Source organism: Glycine max, chromosome 19 (genome assembly GCF_000004515.6).
Source record: "Glycine max cultivar Williams 82 chromosome 19, Glycine_max_v4.0, whole genome shotgun sequence".
In the NCBI taxonomy this organism is placed as follows: domain Eukaryota; kingdom Viridiplantae; phylum Streptophyta; class Magnoliopsida; order Fabales; family Fabaceae; genus Glycine; species Glycine max.
Genome location: NC_038255.2, coordinates 35,747,677 through 35,772,354, shown reverse-complemented (window position 1 = coordinate 35,772,354; position 24,678 = coordinate 35,747,677). Strand labels below are relative to the sequence as shown.

At 30.6% G+C, this 24,678-nt stretch overlaps 2 protein-coding genes across 2 annotated transcripts; both read right to left on the bottom strand.

Moving 5' to 3' along the window:
• Positions 1-2,922: 2,922 nt before the first annotated feature.
• Positions 2,923-6,137, bottom strand: LOC106797385 (AP2-like ethylene-responsive transcription factor BBM1). The gene is made up of 3 exons (XM_014771664.2): positions 5,943-6,137; positions 4,514-4,871; positions 2,923-3,844 (listed from the first exon to the last, which is right to left on the bottom strand). Exons 1-3 carry the CDS (start codon positions 6,135-6,137, stop codon positions 3,171-3,173), a joined length of 1,227 nt encoding a protein of 408 aa, XP_014627150.1. The 3' UTR covers positions 2,923-3,170.
• A 10,629-nt stretch (positions 6,138-16,766) lies between these two features.
• On the bottom strand, positions 16,767-24,240 carry LOC102664742 (putative glucose-6-phosphate 1-epimerase). Its single transcript, XM_041012477.1, has 10 exons — positions 24,232-24,240; positions 21,109-21,166; positions 20,997-21,016; positions 20,784-20,837; positions 20,289-20,370; positions 20,080-20,194; positions 19,813-19,944; positions 19,611-19,708; positions 17,067-17,137; positions 16,767-16,982 (listed from the first exon to the last, which is right to left on the bottom strand). The coding sequence occupies exons 2-8, from the start codon at positions 21,113-21,115 to the stop codon at positions 19,612-19,614; spliced, it is 507 nt and encodes a 168-aa protein (XP_040868411.1). The 5' UTR covers positions 21,116-21,166; positions 24,232-24,240; the 3' UTR covers positions 16,767-16,982; positions 17,067-17,137; position 19,611.
• Between the last annotated feature and the right edge of the window lie 438 nt (positions 24,241-24,678).

Genomic DNA, 24,678 nt, shown 5'->3' with positions numbered 1-24,678 from the left:
TACTAGTTAAACATTGAACACATTTCTTCCTATTTAAAAAATCACGTACAGTTAAGTGCTTCTATGATATTAAATGGTTAAAATTATTACATACTTAAACAATACAAATTGCAAGATGTTGGTGTGCTTGTGGTACCAAAGGAATAGATAGTTTTAATGAGGGAGTTTCTGATGGCGCATTAGTTTTGTTGTCCGTCCAAAGGCTATCTTGGTCATGGATTGTTTCTCATTCTAAGATATCTACCGGTATTGCTTTTGTTAATTGGTGCAATGACCCTCTAGTTTGTTTAAGGTCATTGACGGCTTCTTGATGTAATTTCTGCTTCTTCTTTTTTTGTCACACTTTGTGTCCAGATTAATAAAATTCGTTTGTCTTTTTTAAAAAAAATATAAGTAACAAGATGAGAATAAAAAAAATCATATATGTATAATTTTGTATTTTGAAAGTAGTTAATAATAATTATTTTATTATTATTGTAATAACATTAAATAAAAACTTAACCAAAGTTTACTACAGTGTCGAAATTTTAAATACAGTTTAATAAATACTATAAAGCAGCCCATTGTAATTTTCACCTTTTTTTCATAAAAAAATCTGAATGATCGTGGTCCATTAAAAACAAGCTCTGTTAAAATAGTTTCGTCGTCTCATTTGATTTCAAACTTATGTGCAGAGTAGAACTGGCAAAAAAATAGAAAATTAAACTCTATGTGCAGAACTTGAAGAATGTATAATGATGATTTTATTTTGATACTACATCATTAGCAACATGTGTAATGAATTTCTAACGAGTAATTAATCAAATCACATTCTTAATCTGTTAGCTGAACATCTAGAAGTTATTTTATTAATTGTCATACAATCTATGGATTATATTAGGCCAGTTTGATCAAAGATATATATATATATATATATATGTATGTATGTATATATATGCTCCATAAATTAAATTGTGATAAGATCGAGTTTAATAAAAATCTTCATTTGAACGCACTAAGCTAGTCACCTGTGCGTGTTTGAGATAGAGATTATTTTTCAAGGATTTAAAAAATAAAGTAATGCCCAAAATAATCGGTATTGTTATCCTTATTGATAGAGTAAATCTTCTTATTGTTCCACTTTTCCTTGTATTTAAGACCAATTCTCAATATATTTCACTTAAACTATTTTTACAACTCTTTAGAAAAGAGTCTCATTTGTACTTTCTTTCATTTTGATTTCACTTTCTTTCTTCTTCTTTTTTTTGTCGTAAAAGAGTCTCACTTTTTCTTATTTCGCTTTGATCACTTAACATTTTATCACGTCTATGATGGAGATTAAATAAAGTAAAACGAACTCTTTTTTTAAAAAAAAAAAAATTGACTCTTACAAAATGAAAAGGTGTGTGAAATTAAAAAAGTGAATGTAAGACATTTAATTTAAATTATATATCTCATAATTAAATATATCCATTTCGAATTTAACCAAATCACATAAAAGAAAATAACAATGTTGAGAGAAGGTCAACATACCCTCTTTACACTCTTTTTAATAATATTTTTTGGAGAACTTTTAATAATGTTTATTATTGGATGGAGTTTATATGAATCTCATTTATATGATGCGAGTCATATAATTTTTGGAGTCATTTTGGTGTAAAATATTCACAAATTTTATTAATTATTAATCTTTGTTAAAAAAAATAACTAATCTTTTTTTTAGTAAATTTTTTTAATTATATTTTTTTATCTATAAGATTTAAATTTGAGATTTTATTTAAAAAAAGATAAACTATCTTCCACTTAGACCAACTACATATTAGTGTGAGTTAGACATTTAACAAGATTTATGTGAATTTTTATTTAGGAAATATATTGAAAACATCATCTCTTAGGAGCACCTCCAATGCTTCTCATAGAAACAACTCACTTTGTCTCTTTAAGCGGGTCCATATATACCATCTAAACTTTAAACAACCCAATTAATTTTCACTCCAATAGAAGTACCTATCAACAAGTTGCTTAACACTAATATATTTTCTCTCTATCTCTCTCTTCAAAATCTCATTCTCTCTCATACATTTATACACAAAAATGTTAAACAATCCCATAAGAAATGGTTGCTTATATAAGCTCTCCAATTTTAAACAACCTAAAATCACATGTGACAAACTAAAATAGTATTTTATTTTTAAGAACTCATACAAGGCAACTAAACAACTCACATTAAGATACTGTAACAGACCTAAAACTTAAAAGAAGAATGAGACATCATCTTCAGCCTTTTAATTAAAGTCTTCATTTACATGTTTATTCTTTATTTTATTTTAAAGGAGTAATAAAAATACCGTACACTTTTTAATAAACTCTTTAAAGCACTCTACATAATTGGTTAAAAAATTGAATAGTACAAAATTATGAAAGAAAACATTGAATATTATGTGAGATTTATCTAATTTTTACCACTTTCAATAAATTTCAACAATGTGCTAAAAAAAGTATAATGAAAAATATATTTTTAGTACTTCTCTTATGTATGATTGAATCACACTGAAGTTAATGCCTGCGAACTATAAAATAAATTTTATGAATAAAATAATGAAATATATATATATATATATATATATATATATATATAATGATTATTTATTGATATGACACGTAAATACATAATTAATTTTATGATCATCCTTTAACACAACTGGGAGGAAATTTTTAATCAAAGAAATATATTTTATTATGATAATTAATATAATTAATTTTGAAAAGATGTCTGCATTATTTAAGTGATAGATATTTTTTAATAGAATATAAAATTTAATGCTATCAATCCTTTTTCATTGTAATTTTAATAAAATTTCTCTATCCATTAGCTTTTAACCTTTATCCTAATAGAAAAATAACTGGGAAAATTAAATTTAAAAGGAAATTGGAGGGAGAATATAGTTAATTATCTGGTCACAAGCATGTTAATTAATTATGCTTATGTCCCAAACACTTAAATCACACATTCATCACAAGTATACAGATCTACTTCTCATGGCTTATAATATCAGAAACATATCACTTCTGATGTGAAGAAATGTGAGTTTACCTGAAGTTTAAGAAGTATTATTTGAATTATGAAAACCATAGACAGAAAAAAAGTAGGTTTTGAACAGAAAACATCATACTTACACTTAACATAATGTTCAATTCTTGTCATGAAAATCATTCCCTCTAAAAAAGCAAGAGTCATAATATTCTCCCCTTTTGGGAGCAGTACTCGTGTCATCTCCAATCTGCTGTTGATCAGACACAGCCATAGAAGAAGTAGTGGACGATGATGAGAACAAAGTTGAAGAACTTGAATCATAGAAAGCTTCATTGGGATGATGATGATGATGATGATGTTGTTGATGATGAAGGCCTGAAGCAACACGTTGTAGATCATCATCATCCCTACTCCAAAGAAGCTGCGCGTACTGCATTAGATTTGGAAACCCTTCTTCTTGTGATGATGATGATAACAAGGGTTGTTGTGGTTGATCATAAACGTGTTGTGATGATGGTAGTGGTAGTGGAGGTGGTGGTGCAAGAGCTGAAGAACCATAACAATAACTATGATTATTTTGATGATTATTATTATAAGGTGATGATGATATTGGAGGAGGAGGAACAAGAACGTGTTCTGGGAAATTGAGCTTGGCTTTAGAGCCTTTGAACTTCAAAGCAGCAGCATCATAAGCAGCAGCAGCAGCCTCTGCCGTGTCAAACGTGCCAAGCCACACTCTAGCAGCCTTTTTAGGGTCGCGGATTTCGGCAGCCCATTTACCCCACGGTCTCTGCCTAACTCCTCTATAGTGTCTTTTTCTCCCATTGCCTCCTTTCAATATATCAATTAATTATTGCATACAAATAAATAATAACAATCATGCTTTAGTTAGGCAGAATATTTTTTTTTGGCTTGGTCCAATTTGTCATTTATGAAAACACAACATCAACTAGCTAGGGTAGGAAATTAAAGTGCCAATGGAAAATATTGCTGATCACTGGAAATACCGAACTAGTTGTCTCAACAAATCAACATCATTATTGTAAGATAGACACAAACCTAAGATGGAGATTAATTGAAGGGAGATAAGTATATATTATAAAGGGAGTGTCATTTCAACTGGTTAGGTTTGGCATGTATTTCAAGGTAAAACATATTTTACATGTGCATCAACCAACAACTTTTTTATTTTTTATTTTTTTATATAAAAAAAGATACCCGTTTCTTTTTCCTTTTCTCAACGAGAGATTCAGATTTGCTAATTGCACTCGGTCTAGTAGTGAAAATAATTTCATAAATATTTTGAAAACGCATATAAATAAGCAGATCTTTCTTAAGATCTCCTTATATATATCTTTTTGGAGTTCTAACAAAGAAGGGGAAATTAATTAAAAAAATTGACCCTGAATGAAATTATTGATATATAGTGCTGTATAAAAATAACACAAATGATAATATAAATTGAAAAAAAAAGTTAGTGCATGAACCTGGCAAATTTACCTTGATTTAAAGGCTGTTGGGATGGGTCCTGAGTCTCAATCAAGCAAGAATTGCTTATTTGCCCATATTGTGGAATTGGTGTGGAAGGGGTGCTATCATCACTAGTATTATTGATTGGATGTATAAAGGAAAATTGAGAAGCTTCTTCCCCTTGGCTCTTAGGTGGAGATGGAAGAACAGAAAAGTTGAAACCTTCCCTCTCCTCCCTTGATGCATGATCAGAAGGGAAAGGCCTCTTCCCATGCCTTCGATCCACCTTGTTTAACTCTATGAAAGGTTTTTCTATAGTCTTATTTCTATGAACACAATAAATTGGCCTCTTTTCTCTCTCTGAATAAACTTGATGGTGAACTTGAAGCTATATATATATATATAAATATATGCCTTCACATAAAGTAGATCTAGAATTTCTTAAAGAGAAGAGTCATATATCATATGAACAATATTGAAAGAAGGGCTCTTATCATCATCTTTTAAATAAGAAAGATGAGTTTAAAAAAAAAAAAAGAAGAATATTTACTATTCTAAGGAAAAGTAAAAAGATAACCCTTGCTTGTTACTTTGAAGACGGGTTTATTTCTCCAAAGGAAATGAGGGGGAAAAAAACAAGAGCTAGCGAGTTTTATTACTCCAATAAGAAGGATGAGCAATTAATTAGCTTCCTTGATTTTCTTTTTCTTTGCAAATAGGTATTTTAAATTTTAATTTAGTTTTTATCGATATTTAAATTTTATTTTGTTACAATTAGTCATTTCTATTAAATTGAACTTAAATTAATAGTAAAAAAGAAATTATGTTAAATTTCAGTCAATCATTTATTTTTCTTGTAATTTATTTTTAAACATATTTAAAATATGATAAAAACTTTGAATTTAAAAAATAACCTAAAAGGAGAAATCAATCAATCAAGCTGGGAACTAATGTAAGTTCTTTTGATTCTTTGTTTTGTCTTTTATGTTTATTCTTCTTTTGAATTTCAATTTTATATAATGTTTTAATGTTTGGAAATAATAAATTGTAAAAGATTAAAAAAAACTGAGATTTAAGGTAAATAAATATTTGATGTCACTTTTCTATTACTAAGTTAATCTAAACTTAATACAAAAATGACTAACACCACTACAAATAAATCATTTTACGACATTGGAATAACGACGGTTGTATCAAAATCGTCATTACTCCAGTGGGTGGTAACAATTTTGTAAATATTGGATGTGCTAATAACAATTTTACATAAAACGTTGTTAACACTTTTAAAATGGTGACGGTTTTGATCAAAATCGTCGTAGATAGGTCGCCTTTAAAGACGAGTTTGGATAATCACCATTGTATTCAATGTAACTTATTTAAAAAGCCCAAGCGTCGTATCAAGTATTCGAGCGTGCTCCTCTTAAGTTTTTTTTAATTCTAATCTTCCTTCCTCTACAACCAAGCGTCGTAGGAGCTCATCAAGAGGATTTTGACAGTTCTCGCAAGAGCTGAAAGCCAAGGTGGTTGCGAAGGCCAGGCAGTTCTCGCAAGAGCTGCGGCGGTTCTCATGGAGCCACAACCACAGTTCGTGCATGCTTTCGTCTTCCTCTACTCCAAACGATGGTGGTGCCGGATTCAAAATGGCATTGGCCATGCTTTGGCTCACATGCACTTTCGTCTTCCTCGACCCTGGCACGCACAAAACGCTTCGCAATTTGAAATTTATCAACAATAGATCCAGTGGCATTGATGCTTGGAACGAGGTGCAATTGCTACTATTTTTTTTGTTGTTGTTAGCTTAAAGAGTGTTGTATTTGAATTTTTATTTATTGTGAAGGTATGAAGGATTCAAAGGAATTCGTTATGGAACTATTTGATGCTTTGAGTCACAAATAAAGGTTGAGAGTTGAGAAGATCAGCAGGGAAGAACTATTCAAATTCTGGAACATTTGAAAGCATAGAGTATGGATTGTCTCTTTTTGTAGACTAAATATTTCTAGTCTCTATTAGTTACAAATCTTGTAGATAAGTTACATTTTTTTACTATGTCTGTTTTCGACAGGCATACAGTTTGTCTAGAGACCACAAACCTGATCTTGAGATTGAGAAGGAAAGAATCTTAAAATCTGGTGGTTTTATTCACACAGGATGAGTTAATGGAAGCTTAAATCTTGCAAGAGCTATTGGTAACGTTTTTGTTTGTTTTATTTTGGTTCTTTACAAGAGAAGAAAATTGGCATGATCATATAATTGAACTATTTAAGATTTCAAATTTGTATGTCTGTCTCTTTATTATGTTGATTTCTTTGTGAAGAGGCAGATTCCTTTTAAGATTTAATGGGATGGGGTGGAATGGAAATGGATTATAAAGTTTCAATTTTTTAATATGTTTCATGTTTTATGCCAATAAATGAGTAAATTAAACCAATCTCCTTTTAAAATTACATATTGATATAGGTATATGAATTGCTAATTAGTCAAGTTAACTTGTCTCAAATATCTTAAAATGACACTTTCCTTGTGCTTTTTCTTTATATAATTTCAGTATTACCAATTTGTTGAGCTGAAATTGACACAAGTGCACCAAATTTGGTGATTACGGTATTTATTTGACGAGTTGGCATTTTTATTTTTTTTAAAAAAAGCATTTTTAGATGATTCTGACCATAAATCGTCTTAGAAATATTACATTCTAAGACAGGTTTTAGAAAAAATCGTCTTAGAATGTCATGTTTCTAAGACGATTTTCAAACAAAATTGTCTTAGAAATCTTTCAAACTAAGACTATTGGATAACTTTCCATGACAGTGACTTTAAAAATGATTTTGGAATCGTCATTGAATGGGTTTGGAACCATCATTAAAAACCTTTATTCTGGTAGTGTAATAACAAATATTGTAAAATTTAAGAATTAATTAAGAAGGTTGAGTACTCTTGCTCAATCCAATGAATTCTTGTTGATTTTAGTAAAGAGGTAATGGTACATAGAGCTAGATATGAAATATAAAGCTTATGGTTTGGTCTATTTTTAGGACAAGGAACTATATGAATTGATTTAAAAATGGCCTTTTTTGGACTAGTTAGCCTATATGTATTTTTTGGGTGAAATCTAGCCTATATAATTTAAATGAGTTTGGATCCATGGGTAAATATGCTCATAGATCAACTTTTTTAAAACTAAAATTTGAAATAAAAAGTTGGTATTTTTTTTCTTTGGAACTTACTATTTCATTTCTATTTCAATCTTAGCTTATCATGATCTTCATCTTTTGTTTGCCTGACATTTCTATTTTTCATAAGTCATGCACTCATATGTTCAGGTTGTGTTATGTAAGTTGTACCCTTTTTCCTATGCTCTCTCAATTTTGTTCATAGCAACATTCACAATCTATCACATTTAATCATTGATGGTTAGTCGCTGCCTCCCAAATCCCAATCACCTCAATTAGTTTTTTTTCTGCGATCTCCCTCAATTAGTCGGTAATTGAGTTTTATCTCTCTTGTCTTTCTCTTTATCATCTCTAATAATCCATTTGGATTGAAGGAAAAAATGAAAAAAAGAAAGAAAATTTTAAAATTTGAATTGAGAAGAAAATGAGAGAAAAGAAAGATTTAAATTGTTATCTCTACAAGTTAACTTTTCTCTCTTTCTCTCCAATCAAACAATAGAAAACACATTGTTATCAGTGTTTTTTTTTATTTTCTTTACTTCCATCCAAACATACCATGAGGCTCAAACTTTATCTCTCTTATGTATCTGAGCTCGCCTCTATCTCTCGCTATCTCCTTTGTCATTCTCTTTCTATGCCCCGCATTCAACATGAACATGCTATTGTTTCTAGATGTGTAACTTCATTTTAGCGCTTGTGTACAAAATTAAACTAGCATAATCTTTCTTAAAGGCAGAACACATAGGATCTATAAACTCTTTTCCATTCTCTTTTTTTTCATTACTTATAAATTGGATCATAATTATTTTAATGAAAAAAATAATATCATTGTATTGTCCTTGCAACTAAAAATGGAGATTTTTGTGTTGTATGCATGTAAAAAAAAGACTATTATATGTCATATCTTGGACGTTTTTGTGTATTTATTACTAATGATATTAATGTAGTTGAATAATTTCTATTTGTTGAATCTTATGTGTTTTTTTTTCAATTCTAAATGATTTCCTTTCCTTTTGGTTTAAATAGAGTTGATGTGGATTATTTTGAAAAAAAATTAGAAAAAATAATCTATAAAAGAGTTAGGACAATTTAATGTTTTATTAAGGTCTACTTTGGTAAAGCTTCAATGAGTAAAAAAGGCTCAATGTAAGACTTGTGGGAGTTCATATGCAAGTGATGATAATAAATATGGAACTTCAATTTTATTACATCTCATAAACAAGTTTGAGTTGCCAAAAGGATTTGCTAATTAATAACAAGGTTGGTAAACTTATCATTGACTAAACAAGAAAATTAAAAAGAACACTTGATCAAATGATTGTGCATGACATGGTACCATAACTATAACAAAACTTAACCTTCCATTCCCTTTTGTGAAATATAAGAAGATTAGAGTAACTAAATTACTTGAATCTTGAATTTAAGACATTAATTCTAGGCATGTGTTGCAACATTAGATGAGATCAACATGTATAAAGAGTGAAAAAAAATATTGAAATATGTGATATTTAGAGTTTTTAGCATAAGTGATACTTAATATCTAATGTGTAGACTTGTAATTTAGAGGGTCATAATACTTTAATTGCATATTGTGCGGACAAGAATTGAAAACTTAACAATAAATAAAATTTTGAAATTTTATCATTTTCATGCTCCATGTTGTGTGCTTGAATTGGATATAATTTTATATGATTCCTCAAAAGAGTAAGGGGTTGGGTGGAAATTTCTTTGTTGACTTTGGGTTGTGCATATTCTAATGACATGCTAGAATTATTAAAAGATAAACATGAATAGTGCGCATTTTATATTGTCAACCCCTTGGATAAGAGAGTTTTGGGAGACCAAAAATGACTTCCTTATATGATGTAGTGCATATGTTGACAAACACTACAAAGCTGCAATGTTCGTAGCCCTAGGAAAAGTACCTCAAGGACTACAAAGATCCTCCACCACAGATTTGGAAAGTGCTTCAACCAGTGTTGATGTTAGAAGCATCACTTCTTCATTTAGTGTCTTCACTTGCCTCTAAAGCACCCACATTGCATACCACCCCACTTGCTAAGCCATAACCACTAGCAATTTGTTGACCTCCTCACCCAATCTACTTCTTGATCAAATGCTACAAGAGAACCAATAACCTTAAAGTTAAAGGCATACATAGATGAAAAGTATAATAAGTTGAAGAAACTCCATAAGATTGGTTTTTCCAACCAAATTGTTCAACAATAACCACCTCAATCCTTTTTTTAAGATTGTGACTATGATGACCCTTATTTTTTTTTTCTATTTTAACAAAAGGAGAGATATATATTAGAAAATTTTAAAAATTGTTTTATGTTCTTTTCCCTTGCATATTTTTCTTCTAAAATAGCTTTTCAATTAATGAATACAAGTTCATGTCATTGTATTTTCATGTGTGTATCTTCTATATATGCTCTTTATGCTTTTATATATGGCTATATGGACTAGTCTGACCCATTAAGGCTTGGCACACAAAACCCACATTTTTACGGACCAGACAAGTCTGATTTGCAAATTAAATGGACTAAATTTATGAGTTTGCATCCTACCAAACATTCAACTCTACATAAAATATCAAACATTTGCAAGACTAATACCTAATAAAAATATAAATATAAGCCTTCAAATCTAAATTAAACATCTAACATTCCCAAGACTAATATATATATCTAATAACAAAATCAAAGTTTTAACGCATCAAATGCTAAGTTAAAGCCAAAAGTTTTTTTTTGTTAATGAGTAAGTCCACAAACTTCACAAATTAAGCCCGCGAAATCCACAAGTTTCACGGGCTTGAGCAATATAATCAACCTTATATATATTGTTATGCTTCATAAATGCTACAATATCTAATTAAATGTTATTTGATTTGAATGTAATATTAAATTCAAATCAATCTTTTACAGTTTAATTTGGATCAACTTTGTGGTCTTTACTGACACATCCTCACCGCAATTTTAATTTCATATTTTTTTAGTTGTCTCTTTCATTAAAATCTCTCTACTCACAACTCTGCAAGTACATTGAAGAGTAAAATTATCATTGAAAATGCAAATAATAAGAAATTGATTAATCAAGAAAGATAGGAGACTACAATTTACTTATTTTTGTAATTTTTGTACATTTATGATGCCTAATTCAAACTTGCGTACAAAGTGAGGAAATTACATCGTTTATAATGTTTTAGGTAATGTAACACACCCATAACCAATCCTATCAATTTCTAAATATGCCAACATCAATTTATCAATCCCAAAAGTTGTCAACATGACTATTGGACAGCATATTATTTTATGCACAAAATCATCATGTCATCCAAGGTTCCATAATCATGTGCTTTGCTTCCTTTACATCATATAATGCACATTACTTCTTAACACCTATTGGTAATCAATTTTTAACATTTGAAGTCACAAAATAAAAATTAAAAAAAAATAGGCTACCAAAATAATAGTCCCATTTTGTTGCAAAAATCATCTAAAAAATACCAAATCAAGTGTTTCTAGCATCCCATGGTCACCAATTACTTAGAAATAGAATTTGGAACTCAAAAAATATATCATTTAGCACACTTAGATCACAATTTAAAATGGACTCAATGTGGCAAGAAACAAGGCACAAAACATTATTTGCATCATTTGGTCACCATTGACCTAGGGAATCATATAGTAACCTTCTTGGTCACAAACTAATCAATTAGCACATTTAAAATATATTTTCAATAAATAGTTCTTAATTGTTCCAGAGAAACTAGAAAGAAATTATTTAACCAAAAAGAATTTTGTTCAAATGTACAATACCTATCCAAAAGTTTTCGCAACTTAATCATGTATGATGGAATCATCAAAGATTTGACATTTTCGAACTCTGCTTGTAACTCACTATAGACTCGAGCAACAAAGAAAAGATGTGTATGAATAAGATATCCAGCAAGAAGGAGAAGGGAAAAGATTGAATAGAAGAACTCTTGAATATTTATAGATCTTAAATGTGTCAATATTAATAGAAACTTATTATTTCAATGAATAATTTCTTCATACATAAGAAGATAATATAGGTGGTGACAATTGTTCTATTGCATGATTTCATTTCAATGAGTCAAGATTTCACATCACTATCATTTTGAGTATTGTATACATCATTTTAATTATCCAAAGCATGATTTTTAAGTGAAAAACATGCTAGGCAACAAGTAAATGTCAAAGCAATAAAACATAATTTTAAACAAAATTTAAGTACAACAATGGGATAAGTTTTAAGGTCTAATGTTGATTAATGTAAGAACAAGAGGAAAGATGATCACTAGCAATTTGCTTCAACAATTAACACAAATAGTAAAAATTTATTATTACAATATATAAATTTTAAAGATTATGACATTTATTGTACTAATAAGAGTAAGGTATAATCAAGGCCAACAACTAGATCAAAATGCATGTGAGTTCGTGAATTCATAATAAAATGAGCAAGCAGTGCTTCTAATCTATTTTTTCACCTCTTATTTTTACATATATTTTTATTTTTTGAACTTTATTTTCTAGTTATGTGATGTGATTTTGTCCACTTGCATTAGTAGAGTTAGAAGTGACATAATTGTTGGTGTATATAAATCCAAATACTTGGGATGGGCAAACTCCAAAACTAATACCATGTATTTTGCATGAATGTTCTTTTCCAAATACTTGTTCATGAAGTCAATAGGTGGAATTACTATAGGAGCAATTCCTCGACTTTCAATTTGGTCATAGGTTTTTTCATCCTCATCCACAGTACCATAGCTTTCATCATCAAACACAATCTATACAAGAGATTAGAGGCCACTTCATAAACTTTCATCCTCTCATAATTGCACCTCCATATAGAGTTCCAACAAATTCTTCACACACTTATTCAATCCCCAAACATTATGTTATTGAGATGGGTACTAGATATATTGGCCATTCACCAATTGTAGGTACACATAAACATTGGCCTCATAGAGGAAACATGCACAAGACAACTCTTAGACCTCAAAATATTCATGTGGCCTTTTTCCTAAATCCCCAATACTTAGGACGGTCAAACTCCAAAACTGATACCTAGTACTCTACCAGAATGTTCTTTTCAAAATACTTGTTCGATGGAATCAATAGTTGAAATTAATATGGGAAATAACTCAAAGAAATAATTCAACTATAATCAATAAAGGTACAAGAGAGTCTCTAACAAGTGCACTGAAATGTGCTACAAACGCTCAAACCAAAACCAAGCACCAATGTTTACAATAGAGAAACAAGAAGATGGAAAACCCCAAATGCAGAGCAGGAAATTTGAAGCACTTATCTCCCTCTCCATATATAGTTTTGACAATCCAACCGGACAATTTGAAGTATCACATGTGTAGAACCTCCTTTCAAAATATCATCCTGATTCAACGGTGAACGAATTCGCAATTGCAATTTGAAAAACGTTCTCTAGTGGGTGTGCAAAAATCATTGACTTTTTCTCTCCTCAACTTTCATCTTCCCGTAGTTGCATCTTTGAATATAGTTTCAACAAATCCTTCACATAGTTCTTCAATCCTCATACACGATGCTATTAAGGTGGGTGTAGGCATATGTTCATGCACCATTTGCAAGTGCACATATACACCGACCTCAAAAAGGCAACATGCACGAGACAATTCTTAGACATCAAAATCTTCCTCCTACGACCTTTTTCCTAAATACAAATACTTAGGATGGACAAACTCCAAAATTGATACCTTGTACTCTGCCTGAATGTTCTTTTCCAAATACTTGTCCAATGAAGTCAATAGGTGAAATTAATATAGGATCATTTCCCTAACTTTCAATTCGGTCATAGATTTTCCCATCCTCCTCCACAGTATCATAGCTTTCATAATCAAACATAGTGTGTGCAAAAGATCATAGGTCACTCCATAAACTTTCATCCTCTCATAATTGCACCTTCTTATAGAGTTCCAACAAATCCTTCATGTAGTTCTTCACTTCTTATTCACGATGTTATTGAGATGGGTGCTAGGCATGTTGGCCATGCACCATTTGCAGGTGTACATATTCATTGATCTCATAAAGGCAACATGCTTGAGACAACTCGTAGACATCAAAATATTCTTCGATCTCTTGTGGCCTTTTTCCTAAAGCTAAATATTTGGAATGAGAAAACTCCAAATTTGATACCTAGTACTCTGGCTAAATGTTCTTTTCCAAATACTTGTCCAATGGATTCAACATGTGAAATTACTATAGGAGCAATTTCTTGTCTTTCAATTTAGTCATAGATTTCCCCATCCTCCTCTATTGTGTCATAGCTTTCATCATCAAACACAGTCGTTGCAAGAGATTAAAGGACATTCCATGAACTTTCATCCTCTTATAACTACTCCTTTGTGCATTCCAATAAATATTTCATGTAGTTCTTCAATCCTCATACAAGATGCTATTGAGATGGGTGCTAGGCATGTCAGACATCAAAATCTTCCTCCTACGACCTTTTTCCTAGATTATGTAATATTTTATATTTCTCTTTGTACTATTTTTGGAACTTCCTAGTCATAGGACATATGCACGAGATAACTCTTAAATATTAGAAATCTTATCCAACATGATCTAATAAGATGCTATAAGAAAATGTAAAAATGATACAAAATTACATATAAAATTTCTTTTATGAGTATGGATATATAATGTGTCCATACTCATTGGTCGTCTTGTTTCAGCTATCTATTGATAATAATCACATATCTTAAAGTTAGTTTTATATAAATTTGATAAAAAAAAATACTAGATGTAACACAATTTATAACTATTTACCAACTTTGTCATCATTCTCTTTAGCTTTTTAGAACCATCAACGTGATTTATCATAAGCTTGGCCTTTTTATTTTTTAGGCATAGTCACTATGAATATACATAAAAAAAAATATGTTATATTTATGATGGTCAAGCCATTTCAATATTGAGTAAGCATGATAATACCTTTGCCATCTACTTTAATCTATAATCTTTAAAAGTCATTTAGTTGCTAAAATTTAATATGAAGGGTTTCTGATATTTTCTTCTCGAGAATTTAAATCTTCATAAAACTATAATAAATTTAACCTATATCCCTTCCACTTTTTCCCAATGTCTTTCATTATGTAGGATTTTTCATCATCAGCATGGATCAGATCTTATGATATAGCATTCCATTTAATCACTTACTAGTCTGCAACCCGTGCATACGCACGGGTCATCTGCTTAGTGGTTTAGCAAGTATGGTTTTTTTTTTCAAGACAGATATAAAAGGAAATGCAGTGTTGAAGCAAAAAAGACTTAATCTATAGCCTGCAATTCGTGCATACACACGAGTCGTCTGGTTATTTATTTAGCAAGCATTGGTATTTTTTATTGTATGGTAGGAATAAAAGGAACACGAATGTATCCTAGAAAAAGAGAACTAAATATTTATAATAATATTGTGCTTAAACCTCGTCAGCTATACATATCCCCGGTTTTTTTTTTATTTAGCAATTTTAGAATGTTTTTATTGAATGGTGGAAAAAAAAAGAAATATAGGGATGAAGGCAGCTATTATAACATGCAGTATGTCTAGAAAGAAACAACTGAATAATTACAATAATATTGGAGCATAAGATTTAAGATGAGAAAAGCATAGCAAACGTTGTTTGTAAATTAAAATTACTTGATCAACATGTTTGATAGTATATGAGGATAGCATGGATTAAATGAATAAAATTTTGCAACTTAAAAAATTGTTATAAAAAACCATATTATTACAGAAAGAGACAAAATTACATAGGCACAAAATACATCTACAAAAAGAAGAAAATGGACTAATTTAAAATTATAAATTTATTTACAATATTATCCTAAATTAAGTATTTGACATTCTGAATTAATCATAATGAATCGTAGTGAATGTAGTGGTTGTCAATGGTCTTGCCAAGAGGTACGTGATTTAGTCAATTTGTTTAATTTTATTTTGATCTATGGATTTGATTTTTGAGGTTGTAAGTTTCTTTCTCTACCTTAATCTAAAGGAGTTTGAAATTATAATTATTTTGAAAGGTTTGTTGCATAGGTGCGCGTTTATACCTATGAATATGATAATTGGTAATGTGTGTTTTGTTATTATTATTATTATTATTATTATTTGGGTAACTTGGAATCGTTCGAAGTTTGAAGCCGAGAAAATATTGTTTGGGTTCTTTGTTTCGTAGTAAATGAAGTGGTTGTCAATGGTCTTCAAGTCCACCAAATTGCAATATGCATGCCAGCCGTGGGAGTAACAACATATATTAAGACGCGTGTCATACAACTATGAGAGAAGTGTTGATCATAGTTTGCAAACATATGTGATTGAAAAGCTAGTTGTAAACCTCAATTAACTATGAGGTGTTTGTTTAGCAGACTAAATTAATGATACTTTTAAGAGTATTATTATTATTATTATTCTAATGAAAGAATTTGGTAACTACTTAGCATTTTTTTAAAATATTGGTAAATTTATTTCAATTCAAAAATGAAAATACTAAGAAAATAAGTTGAATAAAGGGAAGGTTTGCTGCATACGTACGTTTATACCTATGAATATGATCATTGGTAATGTACGTTTTGTTGTTGTTGTTGTTGTTGTTGTTATTATTATTGTTGTTGTTATTATTATTATTATTATTATTATTATTATTATTATTGTTATTTTTTGGGTAACTTGGGATTATTTGCCGTTTGAAGCCGAGAAAATATTTCCAAGTTCTCTCTTTCTGTGGAAAAAAAATTATATTGAAGTAAATATCCGTTAGTAATTGGTTACTATGGAATATAAAAGTTTGGTTTATGTACAAAATGCTAACATTTGTTGGCAGGCAATATAAATTTCCTAATTAAACCATAATAGTATTAAACCAATGTCGAGCCTCTTCCTTTCAACATCCAATGTCAATGAAGTTGGAAGATGAACATAAAAAATAATCAATCATCGGTTCACACAATGCCAAAGAAAATTAAATATAAATAATGAGAATTTTATTATATTTAAGTGATCAGAATGTCTTGTCTTTTTTCATAATCCAAAGCTAAAATACGTCCTTCACTGAACCAAATTATTTATTCAAAAATAAAGATAGCAATGACAAATACAGTTTGTTCCCCTTTCTTTTTCAAATACAAAATGCATTTTGCCCCAATAGCATTAATATTAAGGGAGTCAAATGATTCAATCGCTAGCCTGGAAATGCTGCTCATTTGCAATACTTGTTGAACCACATCACAATGTTAATGTAGCTTTCAAAGTCGGATTGTGTCCTGAACAAAAGTTATAACCAAACTATATTATCTATTACAATTTTGATTAGCCGGAAGAGAGATCTTTATGTAAGATTTGTTTACCTTTCAATTCCATGAACATCATTTGGAAACACTTTAACTTGTACTCCTTTCTCCCTTGAAGCCCGAGCATACTATAAATGTAAACAATATGGTTTTTTATCTATTATTTAAACTGATTCAAAGACAAATATACCAAAAATCCAACCATACATTCAGAAAAACCAAAAATCCCAGGAAAGCATCAACAAAAAAATACCAAAAAAAAAAATACTTGAGCTAAAGAAGTTCTACCAAACGTCAAGTCCTTTGAAAGTTAGGATAAAAAACAACCAAACGTTACAACAAAAATTTAAAAAGCAGTTAAGCTAAAGAAGCCTTACCAAACATGTAGTCCTTCAGAAGTTGTAGGATGAGAAAAGAAACAAAATAAGAAACTTCCTAAAAAAAACTGTAGAAGCAAAGCTTCATGGTGAATCAAAGATGATTCAAAGGTGTTTTGATGATAACAATGATGATAACAAAAGATGATGACAAAGGTGATGACAAAAAGCTCAAAGATCAATCAAAGAACAACTCAAGTGAATCAAAGATCAATCAAGAACAATTCAAGAGTTCAAGATAAGAATCAAGAAGAATTCAAGACTCAAGAAGAAAGTCTAGAGACAAGAATCAAGATTCAAGGTTCAAGATCTCAAGAATCAAGATCGAGATTCAAGAATGAAGAGAAGACTCAATCAATATAAGTATTAAAAAGTTTTTCAAAACTTTGAATAGCACATGAGTTTTTGACAAAACCTTTTACCAAAGAGTTTTTACTCTCTGGTAATCGATTACCAGATTGTTGTAATCGATTACCAATAGCAAAATTGTTTTGAAAAAGTTTTCAAATTGAATTTACAACGTTCCAATTATTTTCAAAAAACTATAATCGAAAGACTAACTGCCTGAATTCTTTTGTGTCTCCCTTCTTCCTTGTCAAAGAATTCAAAACAACACAGCCTGAGAATTCTTTTGATTCTTCCCATTCCCTTATACAAAAGTGTTCAAAGGACTAACCGCCTGAGAATTCTTTTGTATCCCCATTCACAAAGTATCAAAGGTTTAACCGCCTGAGATCTTTGTCTTAACACATTGGAGGGTACATCCTTTGTGGTACAAGTAGAGGGTACATCTACTTGGGTTTGACTGAGAAAAGAGAGGGTACATCTCTTGTGGATCAGTTCTAGTGGAGGGTACATCCACTAGGCTCAAAGAGAACAAGGGAGGGTACATCCCTTGTGGATCTTTGCTTGTAAAAGGATTTTTACAAGGTTGAAAGAAATTTCAAGAACCGCAGGTCGCTTGGGGACTGGATGTAGGCACGGGTTGTTGCCGAACCAGTATAAAAACTCTTGTGTGTTTGTTTCCTTCTTCCCTACTCTTTTACTTTCCGCTGTGCATTTAATTTCCGCTTTTACTTTCTATTAAGTTTCTCTTCTACTCCTCATTCTCTTAATAATTTAGTAAAAGCCTTAAAAGAGTAATTTTTTAATTGGTAAAGGTTTAGGAATAATTAATTCAACCCCCCCCCTTCTTAATTATTGTGAGGCCACTCAATCCAAAAAAAACCTCAAGAAACTTTGTCATTAGAATCAGAAAAGTTAAAATGAAAAGAAAAAAAAAAAGATGGATGACAATCATCACATACCCACAGCTTCTAGTTTTTGGACGAAACCCATTTGATTTCTCATATGAAAAACATCAAGAAAATCCATCAAAGAAAATTGAGGGAAATTAAAAACAAATATGAAAGTTGTATGTACTATCCATGATATATTAATCCGAAACTGAAGAGCTGTTGCGAATCCATACTAAAAGATGATGGCATCAGTTGCCGCAAACTTCTTAAGATTTGGTTTCAGACTTGAATCCCAACCATTTCAATAAAAGTGTATATAAATCGGCAACGACAACATGGACAGGAAAGAATGATTTCAGAAAAGGTTCCATCTTAGATGTATAATATCAATTGAAAATTCTCCCATGATTGTATAGCCATACCAAATCATTAAAATCCAATTAAACCTCTATCAAAAGTAAAATTATCTCTATTTGTTCTTTTTTAAATTGCTCCTACTTCAATTGGCCGGTAGGTAGATTCCATACAAATACAAAATATAAAATGTTTTCTACTTACGAATGCAAAAAAAAAAAAATTGTTCCAAACCCAGGAATCACTCTACTAATCTAAACCCAAGTTACGTCACATCCAAACCAAATTATTATGAAATAAAAAAAATTGTTCAATCAATATCAATGAGATTATAGTTTAAAAAAATCCATGATGTAATCTTTCTATTAAAAAATTCCAATAAAAGAAGAAGGAAAAGCAAGACACTGAAATCATGTTGAAACATTGAAAATTAACACAAACACAAATATTTTTTTCCTAAAAAATACAAAAAACAGATACACAGAAATATGTTTAATTCAGACAACCAATGACATTGTAATGGCTTGGAAAATAGAATGCTAAGAAAGCGAAAATAGATACATAGAAATGTCACAGGATGGGGTATTCATTAGAAATTTATTTCAATTCACTAAGAAAGTAAAAGAAATTACCTCAGAAAGACAAAGCAAATTCAGCGCCCACAGTTTGAAACTGGAAAGCTTGAGAGTGTTGGATATTAATTTGTGCAGCAGGGATGTTGTTTTTTTTCCTAAAAAAATGCAAGAAAACAACAATGATGAATTGATGATTTGTAACATTCTAGGCATCATCTTAAAACAAAGTAAGCAGTTAATCTATATCTAAGATGCACACCTGATATCTGATACCGATAAATAGTTGCATAGTGTAAAGGAAAAAGAAAATGCTTTGTTAGCAGTGTTTCTGACTTGCGGAATCAAAATTAGGTTGTCAGCATTGAGAGAGATGCGAAGCCGAAACTCAAAACTGCAGAAGCAGCCAAACAAATACGGGCAAGTTAGACATTTGATGGTTCCATTCAGCAATGCTTTATCTTTAATAAGTAAAAATGTAGAAAGGGAGAAGGAAAAAGAGGCAAACACAGTTTGAATCCATATATACCTACAGGGTGTCTTTAAGTCAACTTTTGTTGACTTCAATATTAGTTCCACAAATGACTGATTGTCTAAGGGAGGAAGAGGTGAAGGGTCCCTATCCAATGACCACATCCTGTTTCCTGCAAATCCATGTTGTTCAAGAGAACTGAGATCACCCAACTGAAATAGAAATTGCATTGAAAATGTTCAAACAAAAGTCAAATATGTTTTCACCACCAGTGAGTGAAATAAAACTAACTCGTGCTAGACAAGTTGATATTCCTTCTCTGATTGGTTTATGTTGTTTCCAGATAGCCTGTTCAGTACAAAATCCCCATAAATGGCATCAACTATATGCAAACAATCGCAAATAAATGAAACAAATTCAAAAGAAATTTGATCTTCAAATATCATTCAAGATTGACAATAAAATAGAGAAACATGAATTCAACCTCAAGCACTAATTTTTCATTAGTGGTTCTTATGAATGTTTTTAAAATTAATTGGTCATGTTATATATTCTATTAATTAATTAGCTAGACATGTTACGTCATATTGCTAACATTGCTGCAGCAGCTATTGCCTTTCAAAATGGAAAATGTCTTATGCATAGAACAACACACTGTGGCAATTAAAATATCCAGTAAAAATTAATTAGAAGACAACTTAAGATAGATTGTTATCAACGGTAAGATTGTTTCATGTTTGGTAAGGCTACTGTTTTTTTACCTTACTGCTCATAAAAAGAAGTTCTTCCTTTCGATGATTCTTCCAAGAAACAATCTGCCCTCCATAAAGAAGAACATGAAATCATATTTCAATCAATTAAGAACTGTTAAGTGAAAGATGTAAATGATAAAAAAGATTATTCAAAGAACTCATTGTGCAAGAAAATGACATGGAGATGTATATTAATATGGAAAAAAGATTACTTAGTCACACCTTCTCCCAGATGTCAAGTCCTTAAAAAGTTAGGAGAAAAAAAAAGTTAAACGTTACAAAAAAAAAATTAGAATATTTTTTTAAAAAAGGAGTTAAGCCAAAGAATCCTTACCAAACATGTAGTCCTTCAGAACTTGCAGGATGAGAAAAGAAAGAAAGTAAGAAAGTTCCTAAAAAACATCAAGAAAACTTTGTCATTAGAATAAAAAAATTTAAAATTAAAAGGGAAAAAAAGATGGATGAGAACCACCACATACCCACAGCTTCTAGTTGTTGGACGAAAACCATTTGATTTTTCATATGGAAAACATCAAGAAATCCATTAAAGAAAATTGAGGAAAATTAAAAACAAAAAACAAATATGAAATACCTGTAATAATAAGAAAGATGTAAATGACAAAAAAAATGAGAAAACAAACTTACCAATGAATATCAATGCAGTGGTGAATGAACTCACAATGCAAGAAAACGACATAGAGATGTATATTAATATGAAAAAAAAATTATAACATATCTGTCAAACAAAGGTAGGAAAAAAATTTAACACTCCTAAAGCATGCAACCCTTTCATTAAAATCATGACATTTAGCATTATAGCATTTTTTTTCCCATTTTATTTTCTAACAAAAAAAAAATCTTAAAAAACTGCCCAATTAAGAACAATAACTGCTAACGGAGTAGGTACTATAGGAGTGTAATTTTCTCCAAAGATATGTATAGTGGGAGGTTTAGACATAAAACTTAAACATGCAGTTAAACTAACATAATGAAAATACTGATGTTAAGGATGCTTCCAGCTACAATTTGGATGACAATGTTATTTCCCAGAGAAGCTACCTGCTGAAAAAAAGGCAATAGACCAGTACCCCCAAAATCCTTTAGGAATCAATAAACAAAATGTCAAGAATCTATTATGAACCATGGTCGTGGATAATATGGAGTTCAACTAACACAAAGCTGCAAAGAAAACATTTGAGTACTAAATATGACAGTCATTATAGCTATGAGCAAGGAAACTAAATACTATGTACAAAATAAGGGGTTCTGCATAATTGTATGTATGCATAGGTAATATAGGCTAAGACCCTATTTAGAAAATCGTCTCTGTTAGTAAGAGAAGAAAATAAGTTGTTTTCATAAGTTAAAATCAACTTTTACACTTAACTTTTATAGAAACTTACTCATTTAACTTCTCCAAGAGCTGAAGTACACAAGTTCATTTTAGTTTATAAGAAAAACTCAATTCATTTTATCTTGTTATTTTATCCTCCAATAAGTACTTATTGAAACATTTATCCAAATAGGAAAACAAAATGAAAATATTGATGTTAAGGCTGCTTCCAGCTGCAATTTGGATGGCAATGTTATTTCCCAGAGAAGCCACCAGCTGAAAAAAAAGGCAATAGACCAGTACCCCCAGAATCCTTCAGGAATCAATAAACGAAATGTCAAGAATCTATTATGAACCATGGTCGTGGATAATATGATGTTCAGCTAACACAAAGCTGCAAAGAAAACATTTGAGTATTGAATATGACAGTCATTATAGCTATGGGCAAGGAAACTAAATACTATGTACAAAATAAGGGGTTCTGCGTAATTGTATGTATGCATAGGTAATATAGACTAAGACCTATTTAGAAAATCGTCTCTATTAGGAAGAGAAGAAAATAAGTTGTTTCCATAAGTTAAAATCAACTTTTACACTTAACTTTTATAGAAACTCACTCATTTAACTTTTCCAAGAGCTGAAGTACACAAGTTCATTTTAGTTTATAAGAAAAACTCAATTCATTTTATCTTGTTATTTTATCCTCCAATAAGTACTTACCGAAACATTTATCCAAATAGGAAAATAGGAGAAAGGCATACGAAAACAGAAATTATACTTAGAAATAGTCCAATTCCAGACAATATGCAGCCATGTTCAATCAGCTCACAGAATATCAAAGACAATAATAGGAAACAAAATTGACTATAGCCTACAAATTATTTGTGATACTGTACATTCAAAGTGACAAAATATGATGAAAATTTTTGGACTTCAAATAACTATTGTAACACCAAAGGAGCAAAGGACCAAGACTCAATGCATGCAATACACCCAACACAAAAAGTAGAGGCCAAACATGCAATCTTTTAGAGCCTATTTTGACTAACGGACACTGCTATGAAGACTGGTGTGTGCATCAATCCAGAAATTGTAGGTTACTCTTCATGGAACAAGACATGTTTGCAACAGTATGACACTCACTAAAGTTCACAACAGTTCATTAATACATAACAAAAACTCCCCCTTCATAACTAAATTGTAACATCAGTTATCACCTTTATCTTCATTCATAGACCACATTAGTGTTGAGTCTTGACACTATAAATCAGAAGTAACACATGAAAAGAAAAAAAAAAGATGGATGATGATGATGATAATAATAATTATAATAATAATAATAACATACCCGCAGCTTCTAGTTGTTGGACGAAAGCCATTTGATTTTTCATATGGAAAACATCAAGAAATCCATTAAAGAAAATTGAGGGAAATTAAAAACAAAAAACAAATGAAATACTTGTAATAATAAGTAAGATGTAAATGACAAAAAAGATGAGAAAACAAACTTACCAATGAATATCGATGCAGTGGTGAAGGAACTCACTGTGCAAGAAAACGACATAGAGATGTATATTAATATGGGGAAAAAAATTACTCAACCACACTTTCCCCCAAACAAACCCCACCAGAAACTGATTTAAAGACAAAGATACAAAAAATCCAACCATGCATTCACAAAAACCCAAAAATCCCAGGAAAGCATCAACAAAAAAATACCAAAAAAAATACTTAAGCTAAAGAAGTTGTACCAAAGGTCAAGTCCTTCAAAAGTTAGGAGAGAAAAAAACAACCAAATGTTACAAAAAAAATAGAATATTTTTTTAAAAAAAGGAATTAAGCCAAAGAAGTCTTACCAAACATGTAGTCTTTCAGAACTTGCAGGATGAGAAAAGAAAGAAAGTAAGAAACTTCCTAAAAAAACATGAAGAAAACTTTATCATTAGAATCAGAAAAGTTAAAATGAAAAGAAAAAAAAAATGGATGAGAACCACCACATACCCACAACTTCTAGTTTTTGGACGAAAGCCATTTGATTCCTCATATGGAAAACATCAAGAAATCCATTAATCAAAAGTAACACATGAAAAGAAAAAAAAAAGATGGATGAGAACCACCACATACCCACAGCTTCTAGTTGTTGAACGAAAGCCATTTGATTTCTCATATGGAAAACATCAAGAAATCCATTAAAGAAAATTGAGGTAAGAAATAGAAAGAATAAAAGAAAAAGAGGAGAAGATTGAGGAAGAGAAAGACGGAGAAAGAGAAGATTGAGGGAGAGAGAGTAACGTAGCGGAGGAACGGAGAGTAACGTGCACGAGAGAAAGGAAAGTTCCTATTATTAAGTGGAATTAAATGGGGAGTTGAAATCCGCCAATCAGGGAGTGATATATGTAAGGATAATATACCAAACTGCATCTCCAATGCGACACGTGGCGGTGGCACCAGAACAAAAAAGTGCAAAAAAATGGAGGGGCAAAAAGACCAAAAAATCGTGGAAAACAGCCATGTGTCAAATTTCAGTATATTTACACGTGTCCACAAGATTGCACTCCCTTTCACTCTCTT

Coding starts and splice junctions, on each gene's coding strand:
- LOC106797385 (XM_014771664.2), bottom strand. CDS start 6,137: ATGGCCAATGCCATTTTGAATCCGGCACCACCATCGTTTGGAGTAGAG. Junction 4,872..5,942: donor ATGAGCTCCTACGACGCTTG/GTTGTAGAGGAA, acceptor ATATATATATAG/CTTCAAGTTCACCATCAAGT. Junction 3,845..4,513: donor CCAACAGCCTTTAAATCAAG/GTAAATTTGCCA, acceptor ATATATTGAAAG/GAGGCAATGGGAGAAAAAGA.
- LOC102664742 (XM_041012477.1), bottom strand. Junction 20,371..20,783: donor TTCTTTTTATGAGCAGTAAG/GTAAAAAAACAG, acceptor TGTACTGAACAG/GCTATCTGGAAACAACATAA. Junction 19,709..19,812: donor TTATCGGTATCAGATATCAG/GTGTGCATCTTA, acceptor GCATTTTTTTAG/GAAAAAAAACAACATCCCTG.